This window comes from Oryctolagus cuniculus, chromosome X (genome assembly GCF_964237555.1).
Source record: "Oryctolagus cuniculus chromosome X, mOryCun1.1, whole genome shotgun sequence".
Taxonomy (NCBI): Eukaryota; Metazoa; Chordata; class Mammalia; order Lagomorpha; family Leporidae; genus Oryctolagus; species Oryctolagus cuniculus.
In genome coordinates this window covers 6291299-6314196 of record NC_091453.1, presented here as the reverse complement: position 1 = coordinate 6314196, position 22898 = coordinate 6291299, and the positions used below count along the sequence as shown (strand labels likewise).

The window sequence follows — 22898 nt, the reverse complement described above, 5'->3', positions numbered from 1 at the left end:
AAACTGCTCATGGTTGCAGAGCTAATAAATGGAGGAGCCCGCATTCAAACCCTAGTCTTGCGGTTTTGCAAATTCCAAATTCCCATTGACTTTCCACTAGACTGCCCTGCTTTAGTTAAGAACAACATCTAGATAAGTGACTGTCCAGATGAAATCTGCTGCAGGGGGGAAAGCAACCAGGTGGTTTGCTTAAGTAGCTATTTGTGTGGGAATATAGAGGATAATGACCTAGAGAGGTAAGTGCTCTCTTGTATATGTGCACCATGAAGCTCTCGTGAAGAAGATGTGATCCCGGCATGAACTAGGAATGGTGCTCACAATAGAGACAAGGTTGACATGGTTTATTAGAAACGTTAGTAGAGTTGATAATACTATCCCAATACAGTGTGGGTTGTATAGGCTTTTGTGAGCTGGCCTTAGATGGAGTGTTTGACGTTGTATGGGAAAATGCTTTGAGATATCTAAACACCTGTCTTAACAAATGGAACAGCAGCTCTCCTTACAGAGGTACCTAGATGTATGCTTGAGCAAATGAGATCTGTTCCTTGCTGTTTATTAAGTCACTGCCTGTTTATATTTGCATCTTTTCAGAAAAATCTATATCATGTTCCCTCAAAGTACCAGGAAACAGAATGTGGCTCAATCCTTAAAAGTTAACACTTATGTTTCTATAATATAAGAAAAAGAAATTGCAAAGAAAAGTTACACAATAATTGAGGGTTTTTTTTTAAACTGTAAACTCTTAAGTCAACTAACCCTAAATAAAATTTTAATTGAGATATAATTTACATACCATAAAAATGGCACTTGTAAAGTTCAGGGGGGTTAACAATTCACAAAATTGTGCATCCATCAGCACTTTCTTCTAATTTTAGAACATTTTCATCACTCCAAGAAGAAAGCCCATATTCATAAACAGTCACTCCCCATTCTGTTTTCCCTCAGCCAAGGCAACTAATCTACCTTCTATCTCTGTCAGTTTGCCTATTCTGGACATTTCATATTAATGGAATCCTACAATATATGGCCTTTGTGTCTGGCTTCTTTCATTTAGTGTTAATGTTTCTAGGATTCATCTGTGTTTTGGTATATATCAATGTTTCATTCTTTTTTTGTGGCTGAATGATATTCCATTACATGAATATATCACATTTTATTGACTCATACATCAGTTGATAGATGTTTGGGTTGTTTCTACTTTTTGGCAATTACAAATTATGCTGCTATGAACATTTATATGTTTTATGTGAATATATGTTATTAATTTTCTTGTGTATGTACCTAGGAGTGAAATTGCTGAGTTATATGGTAAGTCTATGTTTAACATTTGAGGAACTGCCAAACTGGTTTCCAGTTCACCTGCACCCTTCTACATTACTAGCCATCGTGTATGAGAATTTGTTTCTTCACATCCTCGCCAATGTGTTTCTTTGTTTACTCTAATCATCATCGTGGGTATGAAGTGGCATCTCATTGTTTTATCTTGCATTTCCCTGATGCTACTAATATTAAGGATCTTTTTCTGTGCTTATTGTCCATTTGTGTTCATAATTTGTGTGCTTATTTTGTTAATGATTCGGTGACTTAGAGTTTTGCTCTAATGCTGATAACAGAAATTCCTTACTTTATATATTTATTTCTTAGAAAACTTAGTTTGGGCATGTACTTTTAAAAGACTTTTTACATTTTTACATGATAAATACAAGCTTTTCCTAAAATAGTGGTTTTCCATCTGTCAATAGAGCCATAGGTTCTATGAAAGTGCCTTAGGATACCTCATTTCCTGGGGCACCCCTCCTCTCCACTAGATAAGAGTTCCTTGAGGAACATAAGAAGGAGTTAAAGATTGGTTATAGAAAGTTAGAGAAAGAGAACAAAGATTAAGACAATGATGTTTTTCCTTAGAGTGTCTGCAGTCTTCTTACTCTATATTTTCTTTCCTTTTTTTTTTTTTAAAAAAAAAGGTTGTGTTTATTTGAGAGAGAGTTGCATTCAGAGGGAGAGACCGAGAGAAAGGTGTAGATTCATCTGCTGGTTCACTCCTCAAATGGCCACAATGGCTGGAGCTGGGCTGCTCTGAAGCGAGGAGCCAGGAGCTTCTTGCTGGTCTCCAATGCGGGTACAGGGAACCAAGGACTTGGGCCATCTTCTACTGTTTCCCAGGCCACAGCAGAGAGCTGGATCTGAAGAGGAACAGCCAGGATATGAACCGGTGCCCATATGGGATGCTGGTGCTGCTGGAGGAAGTTTAGCCTAACTACTGTGCCATAGCATCAGCCCCTATATTTTCTTTTTTAAAAAATATTTCTTTCTTTATTTGGAAGGCAGGGTAACAGAGAGAGAGGAAAATACAGAAACAATTTCCATTTGCTGGTTCCCTTCTAAAATGGTAGCAACAGCCAGGGTTGGGCCAAGCTGAAGCCAGGAGCCAGGAACTCCATCTGCGTCTCCCATATGGGTGGCAGGGTTCTAAGCACTTGAACCACCTTCTGTTGTTTTCCTAGTCCCATTAGCATGGAGCTGGAGTGGTGTAGTGGGAAAAGGAACAGCCAGGACTTGAACCAGCACTTCCATATGGGATGCCTGTGTCACAGGCTGCAGCTTAACCTGCTGTTCTACAAAGCCAGACCCACTCTCTATTTTCTTATTTAAAGCAAAAAGTATAGGAATTAATTGAAGGTCAATCGAAATAAAAGGTCTAAAATCTCTTAAATGTAAATATACACATAAATGAATTCTTTTCAAGAGTACGTTTCGAATAGATAGACAGGTGTTTTATTTGAAGTAAAAATGCTGACAACAGAAAACCCTATTTGCCTCCTTTCTCTCAGATTCCTGCTATTGGTATAATTCACAAGGAATAACTCTCACTATGTATATTGATATCAGTAAGGGGGAGGGTACTTAAATAGAGAAATGTCATAGTAAGTTAAAAGTAAGATTTGCCTTGAATTAATAAGAGCACATAAATGAGTTTTAAAGTGATCTTTTCTCCCTGGCTCTTCCAAGTATCTATAGAATAGTTCAGGTAATAATGAATTAAATACAATTCTTTCCTTTGGGATAGTGTAGTCTAAAAGTACAGGAGTGGACATGCAGTTGAATACTGCGACAGTTAGGGATAATATGAACAGATATAATTGAATGTTCAGGAGAAAATTGTAATTTTTAACATTATAGCAGTTTTCCATAGTGCATTTTTCAACATGTTGTGGGAAATGAGAAAGTAAATGTTATTTTCAATGTAAAAGTTAATCACTTGGCACAAATTCCTGGTTCTGCCAAGTTGGAGAAATCCTCCTAGGTTTTTCCTCACAACTAAAACACCTTAGACATAACATAGTACTCTGAAAGTGATTAAAGAAAGACTGCCTGTGGATCTTGGGCCTCATGGAATAACACAAGTAGTGAGTTCCTTGAATTTTCTTAACTACCTTCCGTGTATCCTGGACATGATGTTGTGAAAGCCTCCAGTCAAGAAGCAACCAATAGGCACAGACAAAAAGTTCAAAGAAAAGCCTATTCTCTTTAAACAACTAGGGAAAGGATGGCATAACAAGACTAAATCTTTTTGGCAATACCCTCCCTACCCTAGCCAAATACTAACAGAAAAACCCTACTTCACCCCCAAAAAACAATCAAGCATGCTCTTACTCCTCAGCCCAATGGTATTAGCCTGGGTTATCAGGGACCTTATCCATTCCCTGCCTAGAAAGCGCAGGCAGTGCTTTGGTTCCCCCTGCTGGTGGTTTTGGCATATGGTACAGGGAGTCGATCCTCTCGCCCCAGAAAGGAGATTGTGTTCTTGCCAGAGTAGTGTCAGCTGGGTCTAACAGCAAATTAAGCCTCCACTGGAAGGAAGATGCAGTGATACAAAACGGTTTGAGGCAGGGCTACTCGACATTAAGCCTTTACCTTCCCTCAGTATCAACCAAGCATAACAAGATGGATGAGATACTGAACACTGCTTCCCACTACCACTGGTATTAGTGGGGCCCATAGAGAGCTGAGCCTTATCTTTAAAGTGGTGGGTGACAGAGAAGGCTGGTATTCTACTTCCCCTCTCCTCTTTCCTGTTGTTAGCCAGACCATTAGAGGAGCTGAGCTTTTGAACTCTCTCTCGTGCAGTAAAAAAGAAGTATGAGTCAGTCTAGCACTTTCTCCGTTCCTGTCATCAGTGGGAACCAGTAGGGAGCTGAGCTTACACCCCTACACAGAAGCAACAAAGTAATGTCGCCCCACTTTCACTGGGACCAAGAGTGGAGCTGAACTTCCATCCCACCCATCTGCAACAAAATAGTGTGAGTCATTGCTCTACTTTTGGTAGGGTGGTGTTGGTGGGTTCCAGAGGAAGTTCAGCATACAAATATACACCCACCTTGCCTTCACACTGCACCTCAACAGAGGGACTGCTTACTAAAAATAGACTAAATAGTGTCCAGAGTCTTATAATCTCAAAAATGTCCAGTAGACATTGAAAAGTCACTTATACCAAGAACTCTAAAATTCACATGAATGAGAAAAGATAGTCAACAGATATTATTATTAATTTTTTAAAGATTTATTTATTTTATTTGAAAGTCAGAGTTACACAGAGGACAGCTGGTTCACTCCCAGATGAGAGAGAGAGGTCTTTCATCCGCTGGTTCACTCCCCAGATGGCCGCAATGGCTGGAGCCATGACGATCAGGAGCCAGGAGCCTCCTCCAGGTCTCCCATGTGATTGCAGGGGCCCAAGCACTTGGGCCATCTTCTGCTTTCCCAGGCCATAGCAGAGAGCTGGATCGGAAGTGGGGCAGCCATGTCTCGAACCGCTGGCCCCATCAACAGATATTCTTAAAAGAGGATAATTAAAAAAAATTTTTTTTGAGAGGCATAGCCCCTAAAATACCCACAATGATGAGGACTGGGCCAGGCCAGAACCAGGAGCTGAGAACTCAATCTAAGTCTCCCACACGGGTGGCAGGAATCCAACAAGAGCCATCAGCACTGCCTCCTAGGGACTTGACCAGTAGGAAATGATGTCCCAGAGCCAGGGAAGGGATCCAGATACTCCAGTGTGGGGTACAGATACCCAATGGGCATCATAACTGCTAGATCAAATAATCATCCCAGATCAGGATTTCAAAGCAGCTGTCATCAAAAGTACTTCAGAGAACAATCACGAAGTCAATTAAATGAAAACGTATCAGAAAAGAACTAGAAATGATATAAGATCAAATTTTAGGACTGAAAAACCATGATTGAAATAAGCTTAATACACAGGCTCAATAGAAGAATGGCAATGACAGGAAAGAATCTATAGTATTGAAGATAGCACAATAGAAATTATAAATAATTATAAATAGACTGGGAAAAAAAGAACAGAGCTTCGAAGATCCTGGAAAACATTAACACAAGACTTTTTAAAAAAAGATTATTTATTTATTTGAAAGAGTTACAGAGAGAAGGAGAGGCAGAGAGAGAGAGAGGTCTTCCGTCATCCGCTGGTTTACTCCCCACAACAGCCAGAGCTGTGCCAATCCAGAGACAGGAGCCAGGAGCTTCTTCCATGTCTCCCATGTGGCTGCAGGGCCCAAGGACTTGGGCCATCCTCTACTGCTTTCCCGGGCCATAGCAGAGAGCTGGATTGGAAGTGGAGCAGCTGGGACTTGAACCGGCGTCCATATGGAATGACGGCACTGCAGGCAGCAGCTTTACCTACTACGCCACTGTGTCAGCCCCACATAAGACTTACCATTAATGTTATCAGAGTCCCAGAAAGAAAATAGTGGATCTAATGAAACAATGGCTGAAAATTTTCCAAATTTGGCAGAAATCAATCCTACAGATTCAAGAGGCTGACTGAACCCCAAATGAGATAAACACAAAGTAATCTATTCACATAAATCAAACTTTTGGAAATAGAGAGTTAGGGTATAAAGTTTCAGTATTGTAGACTGAAAAGTTTTGGGTAGTGGTTGCTTCAAAGTACACTTGAAATGATTGACAGTGGATTTTATTTATATTTTCTAATTTTTTAAATGATGCTTTTGAAAATTAAACACAATTTTTTAAATATTTATTTTATTTATTTGAAAGACAGAGTTACAGAGAGAGGTAGAGACAGAGAGAGAAGTCTTCCATCCACTGGTTCACTCCCCAGATGGCCGCCAACGGCCGGAGCTGCGCCAATCCAAAGCCAGGAGCCAGGAGTCTTTTCCAGGTCTCCCACATGGGCGCAGGGGCCCAAGGACCTGGGCCATCCTCTACTGCTTTTCCAGACCATAGCAGAGAGCTGGATCGGAAGAAGAGCAGCCGAGACTTGAACCGGCGCCCATATGGGATGCTGGCGCTTCAGGCCAGGGCTTTAACCCGCTGCACCACAGTGCTGGCCCCAAAGACAAAATCTTTAAAGCAGCCAGAAAGAAGCAAGCTCTTATATGTAGAGAATGATTTACATGAGAGCAGGTTTCCCATCCAAATCAATAGAAGCCAGAAGGAAATAGCATACCATTTTTCAACTTCCGGGAGGACGGGGGAAGGGCAAAATTCTATGCCAAGTGAAAAATATCCTCAGAAAAGAAGATGAAATCAAGAGTCTCATAAGAAAATTTGTTCATGGAAGACCCTGAAATAATGGTTAAAGATAGTTCTTCAAACTGAAAGGAAAAATAAGCTAGGGACATCAGAAATAAAGAATAAAAATAACATGAACTCTACAGTTTCTTCCTAAAAACTGGAAAGGGAGCACTTCACAGCTCACTTTATGAGGCTAGTGTTACCCTGATACCAAAACCCAAAGATGGTACAAAAAACCACAGACTAATATCCTTAAAGAATATAGGCACTGAATCCTCAAAATATTAGCAAAACAAATCCAGTGATACATAAGAATTACATATTGTGATCAAGTGGATGTTAAACTAGTGACGATATCATAGGTTGATGAGGATGCAGAAAAACTGGACCTCATATCATTGGTGAGGATTCAAAATGATAACCCTTCTGGAAAATAGTTTGGCCATTTATTAATAAATACTGTATGATCCAGCAGTTGCATTCCTGGGCATTTACTGAAGAGAAATGAAAACTTACGTCCTCATAACTCTGTGATCATTTCTGAATAAGAGGCAAGGAAAAAAAAGTTTAGCATTACATAAAATTAATTGTACATTCTCTCTTTTTTTAAAAGAATTATTTATTTAAAAGAGTTTCAGAGAGAGGTAGAGACAGAGGGGTTTTCCATCTGCTGGTTCACTCCCCAGATGGCCGCAACAGCCGGAGCTGCGCTGATCCAAAGCCAGGAGCCAGGAGCCTCCTCCAGGTCTCCCACGTGGGTGCAGGGACCCAAAGGACTTGGGCCATCTTCTGCTGCTTTCCCAGGCCATGGCAGAGAGCTGGATCAGAAGAGGAGCAGCTGGGACTAGAACCAGCACCCATATGGGATGCTGGCGCTTCAGGCCAGGACTTTAACCTGCTGCGCCACAGTGCCAGCCCCCAATTGTACATTCTCAATTAAGAACTTAGTCCTAACAGTTTTACTAATATGAATAAAAAGGTATGCCCTTAATATTTAAAAAAAGCCAATATTCAGTATCATACTTTATGGGAACATATTATAGTCACTCTCATTAAAGCTATGCCTGCTATTTTCACCTCAGTTTTACATATTAGAGAAATTTGCTTATGCAATTAGACAAGAAAATCAGAGTATTTGAAAGAAGGATAAAAGATTATTCGTGGATGATACAATTGTCTACTTAGATAATCTAAGGAAATCTAAAAAGATTTGTTAAAACTCCAGTAAGGCAGCATTACACAGAATATATTCACAAGTCAATGAGTTTTCTTGTTTAGCAATTGTTAATTAGAAATTAGAATAGAAAAATCTCATTTAAAGTAGCAACAAAATTATTAAATGTATGGAAATAAAAATAACAAGCAAAGGACAAGACCTAAATGAAGAAAATTTCTGAATTACGTTAAAGAATATTTTGAGGGGCCAATGCTGTGGTGTAATAGGCTAAGCCTCTGCCTGCTGTGCCAGAATTCCGTATGGATTCTGGTTCAAGTCCTGGCTGTTCCTCTTCTTACCCCGCTCCCTGCTGTGGCCTATTGCCTTTGACCTGGAAGAAGCTCCTGGCTCCTGGTTTCAGATAGGTGCAGCTCTGGCCATTGCAGCCATTTGGGGAGTGAACCAGTGGATGGAAGACCTTTGTCTCTGTCTCTCCCTCCCTTCCACTGTTAACCTCTCTAATAAATAAAATCTTTAAAAAATAATTGAAAATTTGAGGGAAAAGCTATGATTCTTAAATTATTTTCGGTGGGATTTAAGATTTATTTTATTTATTGAGGGTAACTTTTTCTTCTGTCTTGAGTTAATACAGCTAGAAATTTTGTTTTTAAAAAATTTTTTTCTGTAAGTTTCTAAATTATTTTATAGCTTAGTGAACAGTTAAGACTAACAACTTTTAGTAAAATGCTCTATTACTAGTGTTTAAATATATAGCTAAAATTAATCACAGAGCTGTATTGAGAAACTACGCATACAGGGATGGTGCTATGGCTTAGGGGGTAAAGCCACTGCCTGCAGTGCTGGCATCCCATATGGGCACCAGTTTGAGTCCTGGCTGCTCCACTTCCGATCCAGCTCTCTTCTATGGCCTGGGAAAGCAGTAAGAAAATGGCCCAAGTCCTTGGGCTCCTTCACCCAAGTGGGAGACCTGGAAGAAGCTCCTGGCTCCAGGTCAACTCAGCTCTAGCCATTGTGGCCATTTAGGGAGTTGAATTACCTGATAGAAGACCTCTCTCTCTGCCTCTGCCTCTCTCTTACTCTGCCTTTCAAATAAATAAGTCTTTAAAAAAAAAAAGCTACACATGATTATCTTTTTAGAAATAAGTCTTGAGTTATAACTGCCAGATTATGTTTATACCTAGGGTGATTGTGAGTCTGGCACCTTAGACTGTGCGGCCATCCTGGCACACTCTAGGGTGATTTTTAAGTATATATTTCTATTAGAATAAGTAATTAGCATTGTTTCTTAAGTAAATTCATATCAAAACTTGGCTAAAATACTTTGTATTGAGATATATTTGATACTACATGAACAAATGCTGTTAAATAGACTGGTTTACTATGCATTGGAGCAAATCTCACTGTCTTGTTTTACTTGTATTAATTAATGCTGTCTTTTGTTCATAAGAGTGTTTATAAGACTGTGTGCAGGAGTATTTCTAGGCATTCATGGGAAACACCTCAGAAACGTGCATGGATTTAAAAAATGTTTTGCACCCAAAGAGCTTATTTTTTAATTCCATTTAAGTTCACTTTAGTAGACAATTATACATCACTTGTTTTAAAGATGAAAAAACAGAGGTCCAAGTGGTTTTGCCACAGTAACAGCAAATAAAAGCTGGATTTCAAAGTCTAGCATAATAATATATCTGTTTTGGATAGAAAGGCTTCATTAAAACTTCTGGAAACCAACCAGAATAAATCGTTGGGCTTGTTTCTGAGACTCTTGAAGTAGCCAACCCAAGTATTGCATGGATTATCTTAGAACTCATATTTGTAGCTGTAGAAATGCAAGTGGACCCACTAGCAGGAGTGGGGAACCTTTTTACTACCAATAGCCATGTGGATATTTATAACATCATTTGCAGACCATAGAAAATTATCAACTCAAAAATTAGTCTGCTATAGATTTATAGAATTTCGTGTCCTGCCTGTGATTGCCTTGGCAGGGCCAGACCAAATGATTTCACAGTCCTTTTAAAACCCGCGGGCTAGATGTTCCCCACCCCTGCATAGAGCATGGGACTCTTCAAAATTTGCCATTTTCCCTGGAAAGATGACTAAGAGTAAAGAGAAATTAACACTAAATGCCAAAATGGCTAGATACCCTGAACTATACCACAACATCTGACGTAACTAATATCTAAATGTTGTGGATTAGAAACCAAGACTCATATTTAAGTCACTTGCCCGAAGTCACACTTATAGTAAAAAGCAAAGCCAAGTTTTGAAACTTGATGTGTCAGTCTCCAAAGCCTATGATTGTTTCACTACCCTGTGATTTCCCAGGCTTGTCTAATCATAGGGGTCATCTAAAGAGTCTGTTTGTTTTTATTTTATTTATTTGAAAGGTAGAGAGACAGAAACAGAGATCTCTTGTCTGTTGGTTCACTCTCAAAAGGCCCACAACAGTCAGGGCTGGACCAGGTTGAAGCCAGCAGCTAGGAACTCAATCCAAGTCTCCACATGGGTGGCAGGGACCCAATTACTTGAATTGCCACCACCACCACCACCCCTCCCCAGGTGCCCTAGCAGGAAACCAGAATTGACAGAGCGAGGACCTGAATCCTGGGCACTCTGAACTGGAATGTGGGTTTTCCAAGTGATCTCTTAACCATTGCACAAAATGCCCACCCTTGAGGTGCCTGTTTGAAAAATAAAATATCAAGCCATAGAATTTCTGGAAATTCTGATTCAGTTTCAATCCGGGTTACAGCCAGGTAACATACCTCTAACAGGAATTTTAAGTAATTCTAATCATCAGACAAGTTTGGGAAATACTGCCAACTCCATTGTGTACTAAAGAGGTGAGGAGACAGGAGTAGGATCAGGAGTAGACAGAGGAGCTTAGAAAGAATTGACCATTTACTCTTCTCTGTTAGTAACAATAGGAAGAGTAAGATTCAGTTGTGGAAACCATAAAATTGATTTAGGTTTCTTAATCTGCATGGAAAAACTTTTCTTTTATTGTTATTTTTCTTTTAGGTGACAGCATGTGTGCGATAAATTCTTTGGCATTATCTTTATTTACACTGTGGAACAAGTGCACCACTAATGGGTATACATAAAGCTATTTTGAATGCAGAAGAGAGAGAATTAGGAAAAAAAAACATAAAAATAGGTTTATACATAGACTCAGTAATTTCCTCAGGTGTAAAAACTCCCACAAAGTCTTAAATAACCTTAATTTAAAACTTTAATCCCTAAAGTCACAGGATCATAAAAATTTCAAGCTGGGAGAGCTCTTAAATAGCCACATATTTTATGGATAAAGAAACCACAACTCCGAGAGGCTTAGGGGCCTGGCCACAATTAGTGGCAGAAAGTCAAATCCATATTGGCCAGGGTTCCATGAAATTCTTATGGGTTGCAAATAAATGCCTGGAAAAAAGTGTCTTTTCTAAAGCCATACTGGTTTTTAGAAATAAATGTAGTAGTAAATCATTTACCTTATAAATCATGTTTACCACAACTCCATCCACGTCTCCCAAGTGGGTGGCAGGGCCCTAAGTACTTGAGCCATCACTTGCTGACTCCCAGGGTGTGCGTTGGCAGGAAGCTGGATTGGAAGTAGAGTATGTACTTGAACCTAGGCACTGTGATACGGGATGCAGATGTCTTAATCACTGTGCCAAATGCCCACCCTGTTTATCTAATTTCGTGTTTTCTTTTTTCAGTGTCCTATTGAGCTCATATGAACATATTTAAAGGAATTCCTTTTAGGAGATAATGTGTTTTCAAATATATCTGATCAATATGTTAGAAAAATCAGCCATAGCTTTCTTAGAAGTGCATATTTAACAGATGGACACTTTTGAAACATATTAAGGAAGTTTTCTCTTATTAAAAATTTTTATTTTATGAATAGGGAAAAATGACTATAGCTGGATCCCTGTATGTAGATTCTAGCAGTGATAGGTTTAATAGCATTTCTGTGCAAATAGTAGGAGGTTTGGATTTGGACTAAAGTCCAGTTATCTGCAAAGTTAACTATAATCTTGGACAAGGTATTAGCTTTCAACATAACTTTTTCTTCTTCAGTATACATTGTAACATACCTCACTGTTTAATAATGATTGAGATTAAATGAGAGAATATATATAACATAGCACTGCAGTTTGAACAAAATAGGAAGTGAATAAATTATAACTTTTAGTTTCCTTGACCCAGTAGTTATTTAAAAGAATATTAATTTCTGAGTGAGTGCTTTAATTCCTTACTAATTTTATTATTCATAATCATGTCATCTATATGATTTATGTATTTAGGAATTTTAGGTCTGCTTCATGGCCTAAACCATGGTCAGTTTTTATAATTTTCATAGATGCTTGAACCCATATTTTTACCTAATAAAATTCAATGTCTGTTCTAATATAAATTTTTTCAAATGCTTTGTTCTTATTTTGTTCATTATGCTAGGTAATATTAATGTGCTAAAGTTTCCTTATTTACATTTATTCCATGTGTACAGCCTCAAAAGCATCTGCTTTTGTGTTTTGTAGTTAGTCTGTGGTTGAATTGTACAATACAATTATTACTATTTTAATGACTTGTTAAAAACATGCATGCTACTTGTAGAAATTTCTGAAAATCAGAGAAACATAGATGGAAATTAATATCTGTACTCTTACTATGAAATGTTATTGAAAGGTTTCTATGTGATTAAGAGTAGGGATTTTAGGGTTAGATTTGGGTTTGATTTAGGCTCTCCTTATTAGCCTTACGCAGGATATTGGACTTTTTCATGTATTCAGCAAATATTTATTGAGCAACTACTGTGTGCCAGGCATTCTCTAGGGGCTAGGGATAATTGCTTAAAAAGATTGACATACTCATCATGACTTAATTTCCTCATTTATTAAATTGGCGATAATGTCTCACAGAGTTGTGGGAAGCATCACAGATGATTAATGGTGCTTAGCATTTGCCTGGTGTATAGCAAGAGATCAATAAATGGTAGTAATTATTATTATGTATGTTCAACACTAATTATATCTTTAGTCCAATAAGATGATCTTTTTAATCAGCTTAATGTTTTTGCCTTACATCTGATTTTTGACATAAAAGAATAAACACTTTCTTTATGTTACTTACCTGTTTGAGTTTCTCTTTGAATCCATAATTGTTTACTTTCTGAAAATGGTAACATGACCCAAAGTTTTTTATTATCAAACATTTCAGGCACAAACCAGATAGAGTAGTATAATGAACAACAATATTTTCATAACACACCTCAGGAACTGTCAGCTCATGGACAATCTTCTTTCATTTCTGCTCCCTTTCTCTACCCCACCCCCACCCACCCAGCACTCACACTCACTCCCTACTCCCAGCTCCCATGGATTATTTTTTTTTAAAGATTTGTTTACTTGAAAGAGTTACACAGAGAGAGAAGGAGAGGAAGGGGGGGCTCTTCCATCTACTGGTTCACTCCCCAAATGGCCACAATGACCGGAGCTGTGCCGATCCGAAGCCAGGAGCCAGGAGCTTCTTCTGGATCTCCCACGCGGGTGCAGGGTCCTAAGGACTTGGGCCATCTACTGCTTTCCCAGGCCATAGCAGAGAGCTGGATAGGAAGTGGAGCAGCTGAGACTCTAACCGGCGCCCATATGGGATGCCAGCACTGCAGGCAGTGGCTTTACCCGCTTAGCCATAGCACCGAACCCCCATGGATTATTTTAAAGCTAATCCTAGACATATCAATTGAGATACAATTATTTGCATTTTATTTCTTAAAAGATGACAACTTTTAAAAGCCCATAACCACCACACCATCATTGTTCATAAAATGTCGATAATTCTATAATATCATCTGATATCCAGTAAGTCACTTTCTTTTAATTATATATTTTAAACTTTTGAATTATTTACATTACTACTTTTGGAATGAATTTTTGTCATTTCACATTTAAATTCTTGTGTTTTTTTCTTTTCCTTGCTGCATGGAATGTTTTGTTTGAGGAGGTTGTGAAATGTAGAAGAAGGAATTATGAAGCTGGAAAGACATGAGTTTGCATCCTTCTGCCATTCACTAGTTAATTTCACTGAGCCTTGATTTCCTCAACTGTAAAATAGGGATAATTAGACCTACTTTGTGTTCTTAGGATTGAATGCAATGATTGCATAAATTACTATTAATCTTCACCAGTTATCTTTAGCAATTTGGACTGTAATAAATATCTGTTCTTCATCATTGTATGAGTTTTCAAAGTATTCCCATATTTATATTTTGGATAATCATTGAAAATACTGGTTTTTAAATATCCTTTTAGGAAAGGCAGAATTTAGAAGTTTTGCTACTCCCACTACCTCTTATTTTGAGTTCCCATTAATTTAGCTTGAAGTTACAAATCCTAATATCTTAAAATGTTTTTTGTTTTAATTGCTTATATACTTTTATGTGTATATATATATATTCTTCATTGGTAACTGTTTTTGCTTTAGTGGAATTAATTATTCAATTATTTCTAGATATTTAGTTGGTATCAGTATACTTCACCAGTTCTTTCCTGCTACCTCATTATTTCTGAGCTCTTTGATTTTCTTTTGATGGAAGTACATACCTTTGAACAATTTGTATATAAACAAAAATACTACCAGGATGGTGAAATTTTATAACACTTTACAGATCTAAGAATAATTTCTTGTGACCTTTGTACATGAAAAACTAGGATGAGGTATAAAATTCTTAGATCCTAACTTTTCCTTTCAATTCTCTGTAAGTCATTACTTCATTGTCTTCTGGCCTTTTATTGTTGCAGAAGAGAAATCTGAGGTCAATCGATTTTAGTTCCTTTGAAATAACCTATTTTTTTCTGCTTGTATGCTTATAGGATTATATCTTTATCCTTGAAATTTAAAAACATTTGCCAGGACATGTCTTGGTGTTGATGATCTCTGTTGAACCTTCTCAGTCTTCAGTCTCAGGTATTTTTTTTCAGAACTGGAAAATTTTCTTATACTTTTGATTGACTAAACTGCTCTATGTTTTTCTTAGGAACATCTGTTATTCATAGATAATTTCCATGTCTGTCCTCCATAGTTTTTTAATCTTACTTTTTTTTTCATTACTCAAGTTTGTCCTCTGTGGCATGGATTCTGTTTTCTGTAGTGTCAGTTCTAATATTTGCTATTCACAACACAGATTTAATTTTAGCTACTGTGTTTTAATTTCTTTATACTTATCTCAACATACTCCTGTTCATAAGCAGAATTCCGCTTAGGGGTACACTTCAAAAATCATGAGGTGGAGTCAGGCCTGAAACTTACCTATCTTCTGAGGCCTCAACCACAGGACCAGAAAAAAAAAGCTTCTGAAGGGGCCCTCTTAAAACTGTAGATACAGACTAGTCTAGAAAATAGAACAGTTTTGTATTAAGAGCCTTTTGTAGCCAGACGAATAGCAAAGCAGGCATAAGGGTACCTTAAGTAGAAAGAACTGATTTTTTAATTACTTTTATTGTTTTTCTGAAAATGATACATTATAATGCATACAATTTTGAAAATACAATTCAAAGAAGAAAAATCTAAGGCACAGGTAACTACTGATAAGATTTTGTATGTTTTGCCAGTTACATGCACCCGTGTTGGGAGGGGAGTGCAAACTTGTGGTCATACTCTATGGTTTTGTATCTTTTCTAATTCACTATCTTGCAAGCATTTTTTGCATCTTTTTTTTCTTTGAGGCCCTGATTTTAACCATTGCATAGTATTCCTACATTTGAATAGATGTCTTTTGATTTTATTTAACCAGTCCCCTGTTGGTCATTTAGATTGTTTTCTATTTTTCAGTATAATGAGTATGATGACTATCACTGTACATAAGTCTTTATGCACATCTCTGATATTTCCTTAGGATAAATGAGGAGCTGATTCTTAATCCTGTCACATTGGTAAGGATTATATACATTCCTTATTAAGAATATAAAATGCTTGTTTCTTATTGTTTCAATGTGATTGCATAGAAGATTCTTTGGATTCTGAAAAATTTGGTGGTACCTTAATCAGTTTGAGAGAGGTTTCTATTGCCTCATACTCAGCACCTTCATGATGAAACTCTTACTTTGGGCAGGAAAACCTACTGATATCAGAGAATTTGGAAGACAGAGATTTACTTGCGGAAACTTGAGGCTTGTTTTTTTTTTTTTTTTTAAAGTATGGTCCTTGCTCATTCCTACAATTTGGGTCTGCTTATTAATATACTAGGGCTCTGGACCCTTTTGTCTCCCCCTTGTTATTTCAGGCTATTGTTTTCTGTTAGAAATTCTCATATTTTCTTAAGAGGTACTGGACAGCAGCCTGGAAATATACATTATTGTAACATGTCGTTACAACAAAACAATCTGCTTAATAGGGTTGCTTAAAATGGGAATTTTTAATCACTATTCTTATTTTAACAGGTTAGAATTTCCCTTCAAATGCTTGGAAATACTCTAGAGGTCCTGAAACATTGGCTCAGAATTACTGATTGAATCATTCTTCCTGTTTAAACCTGGAAGATGATTTTTTAATTCATCATTGTATGTAACATTGAAAGTTATTTTGCGAACAGTTCCTGCTGAAACTTAAGCAGTCACCTTTATCTGATTTGCTCGGATAAGACCCATATTGTAGGTTATTCCTATTTGTGACTTTTTACACATTTCAGACTAACGTAGTAAAGCATGATTAGCATTTCCTAACCTTTTCCAGTATTTCACATCAGATTTACATATGTACAATCTGCCAAGCTCCACAGTTTTTTGGCTGGCAGGCATTATGGTGGAATGAGAGAGGATAAATACATTTGCCTCATTCCTAAGCTATTTTTTGTCCATACTCATTCTTTAGCTACATTGTATAAAATTATAATACAGCTATGAATGATCTCTTCCACCTTGCGTGGCTGGAGGTAACGCTGTAAATGGTGGAACAAATGTCTCAACATCCTCCTATACTTCATTGCATTGCATCTTTAGAGTTTATATGAAGAAATGCAAATATTACACAATAACAATCAATTGAGGCAGAAGAGGAAAAGAGAAATAGTATTAACTGAGTATCCATTGTCCCTTGGTGGATCCTCTTCATTACAGCAGCCCTGTGAGGTAGATATTATGTGTACCTTATAAATGAAGAAACTAGTGCTCAAAAAGTTAAGTAACTTGCTCATGTTCAGGGCACTACACCAGTAGGTGACATAGTTGGGATTTAAGCCTGGTACTGGCCAGTTTTGGAACACATGCATCTGTTTGTTTCTTGAAAGTAGAAGAAAAAAATTTTTTTTTGGTCTACTGGTACTACTCCTTGAACTCTGGGAACTATACGAAGTACAAATATGGAGTCAGACTGATAATTTCCAATGAAACCAGGAGTCATTTTTCAAATGGGAAGTTTAACTGCAAAAGTAATATTATGCTCATTTCTAATAAATTACATTTTAATCCTTGTTTTGATGAGACTCTCCTAAAGGTTTGTTGAATAAGGGTGCTTTTTTGGTAGAAAAGGCTTTGTGAAGTTTCACTGGTATGTAAGATAACATTAGGTTTTATATCTTCCTGCATTAAAAATTAAAATATGGGGCTGGTGCTGTGGTGTAGCTGGAAAAGCCTCAGCTTCTAGTGCCAGCATCCTATATGGATGCTGGTTCAAGTCCTGGCTTTTCTACTTCGATCCAACTCTTTGCTATGGTCTGGGAAGGCAGTAGAGGATGGCCCAAGTTCTTGGGTCCCTGCACCTGCGTGGGAGACATGGAAGAAGCCCCTGGCTCCTAGCTTCAGATGAGCCCAGCTTCTGCTATTGCAACCATTTTGGAAGTGAACCAGCAAATAGAACACCCCCCTTTCTCTCTCTCTCTCTCTCTCTCTCTCTCTCTCTCTCTGCCTCTGCCTCTGCCTCTGCCTCTGCCTCTCTGTAACTCTGCCTTTCAAATAAATAAATCTTTTTAAAAAAAGAATGCCATCAACCAGAGCCCGAAAACTTGATACAGCCTTTAAAAAAATTAATATGTTCAAATTTTAAGTCTTTTCTAAATTCAGGAAGGACGTCAATGTTTTTTTGCAAAAAATAGAACATAAAACACCATCTCGGTCATGTTTAACTTAATTTATTTTCTCAGATTGCTTTGTATATACTTATACTATTAAGTAGCAGAATGAGTAGTCTAGCTGATAGATTTGGAATCCAATCTGTATTACTTCTTGGCCTTTTGGGTAAGGTCAACTGTAGAATCTGTCTAGTAGATACTAGGCAGTGGATCAGAACTGGAAAAGTTGAAGCAAAATTTTAAAGCAAGATTTTATTCATGGAACCAGGAGTGATAATAGGTATAGGATACAGGGTGCAGAGCTTAGTTGCAGTATAAGTAAAGATGACAATGACAAAGAAGATAGAAAACTTGTATCTGAGTCATTAGTGTATTGTGGTCATCCCAAAAACAATGCATATGTGAACTGCATTAATATAAATTTATTATCTAGGACAAGGAGGGGGTGATATGCTCTTTACTCTGCATTGGTCCTACCAAGATTGGACTGTTAATTTTTATCCAATTCCATCTACTGCCCTTTAAGGTTTAATTATAGCATGCTCAGGAAAGAGAATGATGATGGATCTCATCTGTCTTAGAGAAATATTTAAATAAGCTTTAGTTATCTAGAAAAGATAAGACTTGGAGTGGTTTATAGTCATAGATGTAGATTTACTTCCAGTGACTTTGAAGCTAGAATACAGGCATGATAGTCATCACTTTTTAGTATTTCTCTCTCTCTTTTTTAAAGATTTATTTATTTGAGAGGCAGAATTAGAGACAGAGTTGTTTGTTTGTTTGTTTGTTTTTGCGAGGTAGAGTTAGAGAGAGACAGACAGAAAGATCTTCCATCCGCTGATTGACTCCTCAAATGCCGCAACAGGTGGAGCTGAGCCAATCCAAAGCCAGGAATTCCTTCTGGGTCTCCCACGTTGGTGCAGGAGCCTAAGCACCTGAACTATCCTCTGCTGCATTCCTAGGCCATCGAAGGGAGCTGGATCAGAAGTGGAGCTGCTGGGAGATGGAGCAGCTACCCATATGGGATTCTGGCATCGTTGAAGGCAGCAGCTTTACCCAATACGCCACAGCACCAGCCCCGGAAGAGAAGACTTTCAAAAAGCCTTATCAATCCTAAAGTTTTTTAATTCTAAGATCAAAAGGATTTTATTTTGTCCCCATGAAGCTAATAATGGAAAATTGCATTAGCACAGCTCTTTACACTTCCCAAAGTGCATTCTTATGAATTACTTGTTTTGAGCCTAATACCTTTTGGACAGACTTAGCAAATATCTGCATTTTGAATAAAGTGATAGGCTAAGAATATCTGAGTTGCTCAAAATCATAAAGCTTAGAAGTAGAAAACCTAGGGCTCTACCTCTGGTTTGCTAACTCTTCAGGGCTATTTCTGCTATACCAATTTGCTTTAAAAGTAAGTTACAAGTTGAAATACTTGAGTTGTATACATGAAAATCAGAAGGAACAGATGGTTCTCAAATTTTATTCCTATGGAAAATATGAGGATAGCTGAAATTAGACCAGGAGTTCTATAAGCCCACTAAAGGGGAATCATTGATCATATCTGTGTTACTGAAAGATAACTATTTATAACTAATGAGAAAATCTAGTTTGATCTACTAGATGAATGATGGTACTATTAAGTAAGATAACAAATATAGGAGAGGTAGCAGGTTGGTGGGCCACAGATGAGGTGATTGAATGTTAAACAATAAGAATAGTAAACATTGATGGTTTATTAAGTGCCAAACATTATGATTAGGGTTTTATATTTTAGTCTTCTCAAAAACCCTCTGATAATAAGCCTTTATAATATTCTCTGTTTTCATATGAAAAAAACTAAAGCTAAGATGGTTTAACCTGTCTGAGGCTTCATAACTAGTAGTATAAGAACAGGAATTTGAATATATGTGCGTGATTCCAGTGTTCTTAAAAGCTAGTTTAAGTTTTGTTTGGTACATTTGGATGAAAATAATCAGTAGTCAGTTGAACATTTGGTTGTAGCTTTTAGGAGAGAGAAGCATCCTAGAGACATTTGGGTCTCCTTACCATAGGAGTGGGCAATATTCTGGTCTCTGAACGTGTCTTAGGAAAATGAAGATTTTATACTTGCCTCCCCCCTTTACCTGCATTTTGGCACCGTTTCTGTGCTCTGTAGTGTTGTATAGGCATTCTCTAACCAGGCACATGCTGCATGAATAGGTGAAAAATGAAAATACCCTTTGTATATACAGCTCAGTGGACTTTCTAGGATAGGGGCCATGTTTTACTTACCTTTTATCTCCAGGTTAGTACCTAGAACACAGAATGAATGGAACAGAATGGAATGAATGGATAGTGAGTAGGGATAGGAAGGATAGAGAGAGTTCAGATTCAGAGCAGCTGCCTCATGTGGAATATGGACTGATGGATGGACTGCCTTTTACTTCCTGCTTAATAATGCTCCAAAGGTGGTTAGTTTAGATCTTTGTGTACCTATTGAATTAACAACTAATCAGGAGGCTACTCCTTTTTCCAATGACAGAATAAAAGAAGACCTTATGTGTTCTTGACTTCTGTTTTTTTGTTTGGTTTTTTTAATTACACAAGCAGTACATACTCATTGAAGACATTATAGACACCTTAGAAAATTCAAATAAGCAAAAACAACATTTAAATTTTCTAAAATTATGTCATCTAGAGATAGCTACTGTTAACATTTTGGTGTATATCCTTCCAGAGTTTTCCCATACAAATATATACATTGAAATATGTATATATTTATTTAAAATGGGATTGTTACAATCCATATTGTTTTGTAAACTGCTTTTTCACTTATTACATGTGACTGTCTTTCCATGTCAATAAGTTTACATCTTTATCATCATTTTTAATGACCACATAGTATTCCATTATATGGATGTACCTTAATATATTTAACTAGATCTCTGTTAGAAATTTAGGTTTCCAATTTGGAGTACTTTCTGGGAAAAAAATATGGTGAGCATTTTTCTATGTACACCTTTGTACACTTGTAAGTTTTTTTAAAAAGGAGTTGAATTGATAGGACTTTTCACAATTTTATGTGTAGTGATTTTGTTTTTTAATACAGATTCAGATTGCCTTCCTGAAATGTGCTGATTTACACTTTCTCCAGTAGTATACCCAGAGCACTCTTTTCCTCATACCCTTATTAGCACTGGATGTTATTATTTATTTAATTATTTTTGTAAATCATTACCAGTTTGAATGACAAAAGGAATCTTTGAGTTAAATGCATTTCTTTGATTAGTACTAAGGCTGAACTCTTTTTTCCCTTATTGCTCATTTCTGTTGAGGTTCATCGTTTTTTCTTACAGGTTTGTAAAACAAAGCTCTTTATGTATTGAGGATAACAACTATTTGTCATATGTTGCTTTTTTTGTAGTTAGTTTGTCTTTTATCTTTTTTTGTGTCTGGCAGAAGAAGTCTTAAACTTTTATGCATTTAAATGTCACTTTTCTCTTTATGATTTCTACTCTTCTGACCCTATGAGTATTACTCACATATATTCTAATACTTTGTTTTTGACATTTAAATGTTTAATCGATCTTGAATTTCATGTAGAGATAAAAATTTTCTCTGAAATAATTAATCAGTTGCCCTGATTAATTATCATTGGAGTTGGAATTTAGAATGTGTTTGGCATATGGAGTAGTGTAAATGATGTTTGGTGAGGCTTAAATAAGATAATTTGTAATGCATTTAACTATTAAACTCACATGCTCACCTAGAAAGGTAATCATCATTTATTATATTAATTCCATGGAAAAATGTTTTCATAGTCTCAAATAATTAACTTACAGATTAACTTTAGAAGCACAACCTGCTGTAGATTTCAAACTGCATACTTGCATAGTGGTTCGACTTCGTTAGAGCCCTTCATGGGTGAAAATATTCCTCAGCAAGTTTTTTTTCATCTATCGTCATTTAACTTTGATATGAAATCTGTTTTAGTAACTTGCTACTTGCTGTGCTTTTCACAGAATGGACAGCAAATTATGGATGAACCTATGGGAGAGGAGGAGATTAATCTACAAACTGTAAGTGAAATACTATATCACAAGGGGTATAGAGGAATCAGATACTGTAAAATTATTCTTGTTTTTAAACTGAACAAATTAATGTTTTTTTTTATAGTCTTAGAAACTTGTTGATGTTTCTACTTTAATTTTACCAAAATACATCCTTTAATATGTCAGTGAGCTTCTAAAAACTTTTTGGTGAGACTGATTTTAAGAGAATGACAAAATGAATTGCTTTGTATTGTTGAAAGTTTCTTATTAGTGCCTTAAAGCTTATTTTGAAAGGTTAAATTGAGCATAAATTTGTTGAACTCAAAATTTAAAGGTCTTACTTTACAGAAATATTTAATATAGAAAGTGAATATTTACCATTTTTTTATCTTTTTTTTTTTTTTTGGTCACTCGTGAATTCTGTCACACTAGTGCCTGGCATACAATAGCTCAGTTATAGTCCTTTTGTTATTGAGTATTTAAGACAGTTATTATGTTTAAGAAATATGTATATTCTGCACCTTAATCTGTTTACCTTCTAGATCTTGAACAATTTTATGACAGTACATATACATCTAGTTCTTTTTCAAATGGTTATACAGTATTCTGTTTTATGGAAATCCTGTATTTTAAGTTTTTAATTTTAACTTTACTATGATTTATTTTTTATTTATTTGAGAGAGATACAGACAGCTCCCATCCATTGGTATATTTCTCAAATGCTGCAATAGCCAGGGCTGGACCAAGCCAAAGCCAGAAGCTGGGAACCCAATCTAGATCTCCTACGTGGGTGGCAGAGATTCAACTACTTGAGCCATCATCATTGCCTCCCAGAGTCCAAATTAGCAGAAAGCTGGAGACAGGAGCCAGAACCAGGTATTGAACCCTGGTACTCCAAAGTGGGATGCAAATATCTTAATTGCTAGGCTAAACACCTGCACCTTTTTCCACATTTTAATACCCCTGAAATCAGAATGCTTGTTATAATTAATGGTGTGACACATTTTATTTGGCAGCATTTTTTCTTTCATAATTATATAGTGATAATTATGCTGTTAGGATTATG

At 36.9% G+C, this 22898-nt stretch overlaps 1 protein-coding gene across 9 annotated transcripts in view; it reads left to right on the top strand.

Moving 5' to 3' along the window:
- RPS6KA3 (ribosomal protein S6 kinase A3) overlaps positions 1-22898 on the top strand; it is a 112092-nt gene that overhangs the window by 11114 nt on the left and 78080 nt on the right. For 2 of the 9 annotated variants that reach the window (XM_070067183.1, XM_008272436.4), the window contains exons 2-4: positions 14611-14704; positions 15569-15669; positions 21803-21859. In XM_070067183.1, the coding sequence (XP_069923284.1) occupies positions 21818-21859 (42 nt within the window). In that variant the 5' untranslated portion in view covers positions 14611-14704; positions 15569-15669; positions 21803-21817. Of the gene's footprint in view, positions 1-14610; positions 14705-15568; positions 15670-21115; positions 21137-21802; positions 21860-22898 lie in introns of all 9 variants that reach the window. The other 7 variants (XM_070067182.1, XM_008272435.4, XM_008272438.4 and 4 more) reach the window with 5 other exon arrangements.